General features: G+C 42.3%; 1 protein-coding gene across 4 annotated transcripts in view; it reads right to left on the bottom strand.

Annotated features, from left to right (window-relative positions):
- The window catches only part of Prss48 (serine protease 48), a 17,208-nt gene extending 13,864 nt beyond the window's left edge, over nucleotides 1–3,344 (bottom strand). For all 4 annotated transcript variants that reach the window (XM_010627910.3, XM_010627908.2, XM_010627909.2 and 1 more), the window contains exons 1-4: nucleotides 3,038–3,344; nucleotides 2,606–2,856; nucleotides 1,477–1,521; nucleotides 1,141–1,303 (exon numbers count right to left, since the gene is read on the bottom strand). In XM_010627910.3, the coding sequence (XP_010626212.1) occupies nucleotides 1,141–1,303; nucleotides 1,477–1,521; nucleotides 2,606–2,648 (251 nt within the window). In that variant the 5' untranslated portion in view covers nucleotides 2,649–2,856; nucleotides 3,038–3,344. The remainder of the gene's footprint in view (nucleotides 1–1,140; nucleotides 1,304–1,476; nucleotides 1,522–2,605; nucleotides 2,857–3,037) is intronic.
- Between the last annotated feature and the right edge of the window lie 5,518 nt (nucleotides 3,345–8,862).

The following is an 8,862-nucleotide window of genomic DNA, read 5'->3' as shown; positions in this document are numbered from 1 at the left end:
TTTTTTTTTTTTTTTTTTTTGAGATAGGGTCTTGCTGTGTCGTTAGGGGAGTTCTGCCTCAGCCTCCCAAGAGTTGGGACTATAGGTATGCACCATTCTGATTTTCTTAGGTGTTCTCTGCTGTGGTATGTCTTTCCTTTTTTGTCTGAACTCCATGTTTCCCCCTCTTATTTTGATGAAACACATTCTCCTATGGCTTTCTGGGGAAATGTGCATGAGTGGTAACATTTTTGCTATTTTATGTATTCGAAAATGTCTTATTTCTATCCCATACTTAATTCACAGCTTGTGTATGGGTAAAATTCTAGGTTGGATATCATGTCCCCTTAGCATTTTGAGGTTATTGCTCCATTTTCTTTGAGCTTTCATTCTTGTTACTGAAAAGTTATTTTTATTTCTTTGCGTATTAGTTATCCACAGTCACATAACAAGTTGCTGCAAAGCTTAGTGGCTAAAGAACAAATATTTCTCATAGATTCTGTGGGCCAGGAATCAGGTACAATTTAATTAGGTGTTTCTGACTCAAGGTCTCTTATGTGACTGCAGTTGGAAGGCTGCAGTCATCTCAAGGCTTGACTGAGGGAGGATCTATTCCAGATTCACTTATTTTGGCTTTGGGTCTTCTCTAGCTGTTGGCTGGAGATGGCAGTTCACCTGAATCTCTCTGCGGGGCTATTCAGCACAGGACAGCTTGCTTTTCTCAGGCAGTGGCTCTGAAAACTCAGACTGTTTGTGACCCCCCAAAAAAACGTAAGACTAAGTGCCTGATTGGTATTTATAAAGTGAATCAGCCAAAAGTAAAAAACTTCCATGCCCTGTGCCTTGTAGCTCTAGTTTTAGAGTCAAAAGTGACCCATCTTATTACTTTCAGTGGCCTATGGCAGTGTTGATAAACCTTTTTAAAAAAAAAAAAGTTGGGAGGGGCATCTCACTATGTAGTTCAGGCTGACCTCGAACTCACAAAAGTCCTGCCTCAGCATCTCAAGGGCTGGGATTACAGATGTGCACTGCCACACCCAGCATGGCGAAGCATTTAGAGCTTTCAGCAATGCAAACAGCCCGCTGTGGCACTCGTGCCATAGGTTTGCCTCCTCTAGTCTATGGGATCAGCTGGTGTGCTGGCTACCAGTTAGAACTCACTGTTTGATGCAGTGTGCTGCTGTCAGTACCCATCTCTCACTGAGGAGGGAGCCTCCACAGATATGCTTGTGGCCCAAGCGTAGGCTGACCTGCCAAGGCCAGCGCCCCACAACAGCATCTTGGCCACCCACAATGCGGCCTGAGTATGCAGGTCTTCCACACACTAGAGAAAGAAGGAAAGGGTGGCTGGAAATCCGGGAGTCCTGCTCCTCAGGTCCTCATCTGTGCATCATCCCTGAAGTCCTGTCCCTTCCTCGGAGCCCTCCCTGGACTCCAGCCTCCATTCCATTCAAGTTTGAGACCCAGCAGTACTGAAACCAGGTGGAGTCCACTCACCAGACTGCAGATTTTTCTTTCTGGTAAAGGAGCCTGGGTGAGACCCTACGGAAGACAGGCAGGACCATTAACATAGTAACACATTGCAGATCTAGATTCTTCTCAGGTTAGAATTAAAAGCCAAAATCGGTAATTGTGTACCTGTCACTAGTAGTCTACACAGTTCCATACTTCCTTGCCTTTTAAGGCTGCTATAATCTAACTTCACTTTATTCAAGGTCATCATCAGGAATATTCGGTATTTTAGGACATAAATACAGTGAGGTGCACAGATGCTTTTGAGATTTGTAAGAAGTTTATTTTGTGCTTTCTAATGGCATTTTATAATACTTTTTTCCCTACCTGTTACCTCTTGGTTTTTCTCAGCATAGTCATCTTTTGAATCAGCACAGGCCAGAAAAATAAACGAACACACTTCTGCCATAGGCACTTGCAGTTCCCTCTGCTGGAAATGTGGTTTTCCTAGATCCTCTTAGTAACATTTATTTCGATCAAGTCCTGTCTTGTCTTCTCCGTCTCATCTCATCTATCTATAGTATTAAGATTTGAACCCAGGGCCTTGCACATGCTAGGTGAGTACTGTATCATTGAATTATGTCCCCCACATCCTTTAAGTCTTTCTTCAAACAATTCTTTAGTGATGCTGTCTTTGACTACCTTACTTAAAATTACAACCTGTCTTTTGCCCCTGAACTTGTTTTGTTTGTTTGGCTTTTGAGGCAGGATCTCACTTTGTAGCTGATGCTGGTCTTGCACTCTGGGCTTTCCTTCTGCCTCGGCCTCCAGAGTGCTGGGGTTACAGGCATGCGCCACCACAACCTGCTTATTCTTGAACTTTAGATGTCATTTTCCTTGTATAGTACTTATTACCTTCCAGCATGCCTAATAGTTTACCTAATTAAGGTGAACATTGATTATAGGTCCCATGAAGACAGGAATCAGTCCTAGCTTTGTTTATTGCTGTATCCATCCAAGAGCTTTAGAGCAGTACTGGTGGGCATATGTGAACTCTCAGGACTTTCCCCAGGTCATGTTATTAGTAACTAACTTCCCGTGGGTAAAATATTATCCCATAGAATTATACAATGGCTTCTCGGGTCACAAACCTCTGCCAGCCCTAAGGACTTACCCAGCAGGAGCAGCAGCAGGGTGGCTTGGCCAGCTGGGCTCATGTCTTTGTCCTCAGGAGCAGCACTTTCTGCTTCCGTGACCAAGGCTCCCAGTGTGTGTGAGGGGAGCCAGTTAGGGGAGTAGCCAGAGAAGGGGGCAGGATCAGCTTCTTCTAGGTGGAATCCCCTAGTATTTTGGTCTTCCTGTCCTGCTGACCAGACTTCAGAAGAGCAGCTGCAAGACCCTGAGGAGCTGGGCCTGAGGCCCCTGCTGTATAGGGAAACAGGGTGTCTGTCTGGGGTTTCTTCCCGCAGGAGGGTGGAGGAGGATAGGAGGGGTGGGTGGAGTAGCTGTGGAGAGGGTTGGAAGGAAGAGGACCCTGGCAAAGAGATGGGAGGTGGACAGGATTGTCCAAAAGCAAGAATTTGGAAAGAGGAAATTAACTCAGTACCTGGATCATTTTTCTCCTTGCTTTTGCTGTTGTGTTTGTTAGTGGTGGGCATAGAATGTCAGATCTCCTGAGAAGTAGACTGAGACTGACGCAGGCAGGGCATTTATTGGGTGTGGCTCTCAGGAGGGAGAGCAGGATTGGGTAGGGTCAATTGTGATGCGTTGGTTCAGAGGGCTCAGCCCATCAAGTTGCCCTGGAGGTGAAGTAGTCCTTTGGAGATGCCCTGAACTGAAATGACAAGGATGCGCCCGCATACTTGTGCATCATTGGATGAGGTCACAGCCATGGAGGGACATTACTTTGTGTGAGGTAGTAGTGCCACCAATTCTTAGGATGGGAATTAGCCGTGACCAGTCAGCAGCTAGCACTCTGGTGGCCAGGGGGATGAATGCTTCCATTTTGAAGGGGGTTCGGTTTGACGCATCCACCACAGAGTTCTTCCCTGTGCCCATTAACGTTTTCTGTACCAGTTGTGGGAGGAGGAGCAGATCTGTGGAGGCAAAATTCAGTGAAGTGGACCTCCCAAGGCAGGAGGCTTTCCGTGCATTGAAGGCCAACCTGAATTACATGTGAGACCCTGTCTCCAAAAACAAAACAAACAAAAATCTAGCTGTTTTGGTAAGAATAATTCAGTTACAGGTAACAGGGACTCACTATCTTAAATCAAGAGGGGGTTATTTTAAAGATGATATTTTAGGCTGAATTATGTCTTTCCAGAAGTTCATGGGGAGACATAAATTGAGGACCTAACCCCTGCTTATGCAGAACATGACCATATTTGGAGATAATGGTTCTTAAAGAGGTAATTATTTTAAAATGAAGACAACAGGGTGGGACACTTGGACACAGTTTATGTACACAGGGAGAAGACAGCTATCTACAAGTCCAAGAGGCTGGAATAAACCCATCTTTCATGGTTCTGAGGAGGAACCAGCCCCACTGGCACCTTGAATTTGGACTGATAGTTTAGACAACTGTGAGAAAATGTTTCTTTTGGGTAAGCCGCCGCTCTGTGCTATTTGTTACAGTATCCATGGCAAAGTAACACAGATAGCCACGGAACAGTAAGAAGAGAATAACAGGGATGTAGAGAGAAATCTAGGTCAGACCTAGAGACTAGACTTCAAAGGGACCTCTTTTCATGATAGGTTGGGAGCTTTTAGCAGCTTGTGGCTCATTTTGGGTTTCTGTCATTCACTATGATATTATTACGTATTGGGACTGTCTTAGTGATTTTCACCTTATGATTTTTCCCTAAAACCAATATCACTACCTGCAGTTTTCTTCTAATTTCATTAAAAATTTTTAATATAATTTTTATTAGTATTTATTAATTTTAGACAATACTAGGTTTCAATATATATATATATATATTTTTTTTTATCATATCCATCCTCCCTGCTTGCCTCAGCCTGAGTAGCTGAAGGATTCACGGAGGAAAAACCAGCGGTGAGAGATTAAGACAGACAGAGGAAGAGATATAATAAGGATAGGTGGGGCTCTAACTCTTGAGGGGAGGAAAAGACCACCAAGCAAATGGCTGCACGTTTATTTATAGTGGAAGAGGTAAAGTAAGTGCAGGGAGAGGTAAGGGGCTGGTCTGTAGGGCCTCATGTTTGATGTTTCTCTGGGAAGGAGGGCAGTCCTCTTCTCCACCATGCCCTCTTGTCATCTGTTCTCCTCGTGCCGGGCCCTGCCTCGTCTGTCCGAGGGAGAAAGCGAACTACATGCATGCTCCTTGTTCCGGGAAGGGAGGCTGCAAGTTAGGCCTGGCCGTCGTAATCTGCAGTGCATCGCTTGCAGCCCGTTAGCCTCTTGTGCACCTCCCTCCCTCTTGTCTGATAAAAGTCTCCCTTCTACTTTTATGGCATCTTTTTTAGATTGTACACATTAGGGAAAACACGATGTTTGCCTTTCTGAATCTGGTTTATTTCTGTCAGTATAATCTCCAGTTCCATGCATTTTCCTGCAAATGCTAAAACTGTTCTTCTTTGGACTGGATAGTGTTCTGTCCATGTGTATATGGTATGCCACATTTTCTTAATCTGGTCAATTGTGATAGGTGCCTACATTTGTTCTGTATTTTACTCATGTAAGTATAGTTTTTAAAGAAAGTCGGACCTTGCTGGACGTGGTGACCCATGTTGTAATCCCAGCACTCAGAGAAGGTGAGGCAGGAGGATCAGAAGTTTGCACCCATACTCAGTGATTTGATGAGACCTTATCTCCAGATGAAAAAGAAAAATCTGGGAATATAGCTAGTGTGAAGGCCCTGGGTTCAATTCTTAGTACTAAAGAACAAAAACAAATAAACAAAAAGAAGAAACACCACCACAAACAAAAAAATCTAAATGTGAGATTTGCCTCCAAGTCGTGTTTAGAATAAAAGTGGCTTATTATTCATTTTGTGGAGATCACAAAGCTCTATATGGCTTGATCAGTTAGTTGTCCGGCCGGCCTCCCTTCCTCCCTCCCTTTCTCCTTTTCTCTTTTACAGCACTGGGAATTGAGCCCAGGGATAGATCTTTATTTTGACTTATCACAGGGACAAAATTTGACCAGGTATTCTAGTGTTTTGTGATTGTCCCAAGTCTTTGGACTTTTATATCATTGGACAGATCCGAAGTAGTACCTTCCTTTGTTATAGTTGGATTTCCCACACAGTGCCTTTCTTTTTTGTTTAAATGTTTTCTAAAAATATATTCTGTTTGCAAGCACAAGGTCCTGAGTTCAATCCTTGGTACCCCCCAAAAATGTGTGTGTGTGTGTGTGTGTGTGTGTGTGTGTATTCTTGTTTTGATGTCTGTTAAATTTTGTTGGAAACAAACTCTTTTGAGCTGGTAACTTGAGTACCAGCTCCTTATTCTGAAAACTGCAAGGTATAAGGAAAGAATAATTAGTTATTCTGCTCTTCCTGCACAAACAGTAATTCACAGTAGCAAAATAGGCTTAACTGGTGAGGAAAGATTTCCAGCTAAGAAATGTACTTGGACCAGTAGAATCAGAAAGTCACCACCTTCAGCCCTGTATGACATAATTGATAATCAGAAGGTGAAAGCCTTCGATGAAAGATTGATGGAGCACTTCAACTGTTGGTATTTGAATCCTCTGATTAGACTTAGCATCACTAGAAGTGGGACACAGTAGACACATACCACTTAATGTCACATAGTATAGCACCTATAGCACTGCCTGTGAAGTATTTTTTTAAGTGAAACATGAATCTCTAAAGCTATTTTTACTCACAGAAAAATACAGAGGATAAAAGATTAAGTTAAATTACAGTACAAGGAAGTAAGTAGTCAAATCAAGAATGTGGGACATTTTATAAAGCAACTGACCTAGTTTCTGTAGTAATCCAATCCTATGAAAGTAAAAAGGGAAAGAGGCCATTGTGGCTTGTGTCTAGTTGTCCACCCAAAGCCTCATCTAGTCATGGAGGGGCCTCTAGAGTGTGTGGTGCTGGGATCAAGGGTGTGAGATTACTAGATCAGTCCACTGATTGTTTTGGCGTAATTCTGGCTAGGATTAAGGGTGTGAGTGCTACACCCACTGTAGGGTGGTTAACATGCATAAAACATAAAGGACAGAGCGAGGGCTAGTGCTCTCTTGCCTACCTGCTAGCTATGGAGTGTTTCTCCTCAGCATTGCCCCTCTGCTGTGTGCAGCCCCACCTTGGAGCCAGCTCTGAATTTGAAACCTCTACAAACTGTGAGCCAAATAAACTTTTCCTGCTTTAATTTTGAGTGTTGGCTATTTTGGCTCAGCAATGAGAAAAGTACCTAAAACAGACTATTCTAGGTTACAAGAAATTTAAGAGACATAAGTATGTGTGGCCTTTGTTTGCATCTTAATTTTAATAGAAGAACTCTAAAAAAGACCTTTTGATAAAGGATAAAGAAATTTGATAATGGACTGGCTAGTAGATGGGATGAGTTTACTCTTCAGAGATTTGACCATCATTGAATTATGCAAGGAAATTTTTAAAGAGAGGATTAGAACCCCATACATCCTAAATCTAAGCTAAAATCTTATCACTTTGGAGATGGCTGCCCTGGTTTTCAGCCCCAGTGATATTCTGTTATTTTCATAGGCATGACAGCCTGACTTTAAGGAAGTCACCTTTTGCCTAAGGCCTCTATTTTCCTGTTGTACCAGGAAAGCATTGGAATCAATTGATGCTCTAAAAGATTTTTGTTTTGGTTTTGGTACTGGGTATTGAGCCCAAGGCCTTTGCAGTAAGCTACATCCCCAGCCCTTTTTCATTTTGGGGGCATCTTGCCATGCTAAGCTTGCACTTGTGATCTTCCTTCCTTAGTCCTGCAGAGTACTAGGCATTATAGGCATATACCACTACACCTGGTTTCAAAGATTGTTTTTAAAGGTAACATTGAACTGTGCATTGCTTATCACCATACTCCGTCTCTTGCCCCATTACCCTTCTAGAAATATTTTTCTTAATTTGGTTCAACAATTAAATTTGTTGACTCTGCCATTTTACTGCTCCCTTGGCTCTTCCAAAATATGGAAGTGCCAAGGAGACACCTGAAGACAGCTTAGAGCTTTCTGCCTCCCTCATTACGCTGTCTCCAAGTCTTAGTTTCTGTCTCTAGATCATGTTATCCTTAAAGATAGTTGATTAATATTTTTTTTAGATAGGATGTCCTGTGTACCCCAGGCTGGCCTCAAACTCTCCACCCTTCTTTTTTAGCCCCCTGAGTGCTGAGATTACAGGTGTGTACTGCCCTCATCTGGCTAGAGTTATCTTTAAATACCTCTGTAGGGCAGGGGATTTAGCTCAGTGGCACCCTGCCTGCCTGGCAAGTACAAATTTGATCCCTGCTCCCTGGCAATGTAGCATTGGTGTTAAGAGCTTTATTAGTTGTCATGAGGTCATAGATAAGTTACTACCCGCTCCATCTTTACAAAATGGCTATAATAATATCCCACAAAATTTTTATAAGAATTATACTTAGCTTGGTTTTGACCTATTGGAGGGCATGCAATAATAATTGCTATTTTTAATATTATTATTACTGAAACTGATATTACAACTTTAGTAATTAAATTCTGGGTAAACAGAATATTTGATAATGGTTAGAATTAATATTGATGGTCCCTATAGACCAGGCTTTCTTAGCTGTGGTGCTGTTGACATTTTGGGCCAGATGGTTCTTTGTTGTGGGGTGGCTGTCCTGTCCTTATAGAATAGTGAGCAGTATCCTTGGCCTCTGTCTACTGGACGGATGGTGCCATCTACTTTTAGTTGTGACTTGTCTCCAGACATTGCCGGGTGTCCCCTGCAGGGGCAGAATCACCAGGGAGTTGAGAGCTGCTGTTGTAGAGAAGACACCACTTTAGAAATTTAGTCTTCTCTTGAGTGTCTTGAAGACAAAATAGGAACAACAGTAGGCTTGAAAGTTTTTAAGCTTTGTATCTGTATTTCTTGAAGGGTAAATGGACTCTTGTCTCTTTTGTAACTCAGTCCATTAGATCAATATATTATATTAGAAAATGAGTAAGTCCCTGTGTAAATTCATCTCTTCAAGAATAATCATTTTCTCTAGCACCTGTGTAACAGGTCTTAACTTTTTTCTTTTTTGGTCCTTTGCAGCAGCAGATACCTATGTCCCCTACTAAAAGTTCCAGTCTGTTCTTAGTTCTTGAATTTGGACAAAATTTTAGTTAGACTTTAACTAACTAGTACGTTTTAAAGCTATAGTCCATCCACACAGTATCTTTATAGCAGGCCCAAGCCCTGACAGTCTTTTCCTATCCCTGGCTCTTTGCTTTTTTTTTTTTTTTTTTTTTTTTCGGTTTTTTGA

Source organism: Fukomys damarensis, unplaced genomic scaffold, assembly GCF_012274545.1.
Source record: "Fukomys damarensis isolate Sample0158 unplaced genomic scaffold, DMR_v1.0_HiC HiC_scaffold_38, whole genome shotgun sequence".
NCBI classification, from domain to species: Eukaryota; Metazoa; Chordata; class Mammalia; order Rodentia; family Bathyergidae; genus Fukomys; species Fukomys damarensis.
The sequence above is the reverse complement of the archived record's forward strand: the minus strand, read 5'-3'. Positions and strand labels throughout refer to the sequence as shown.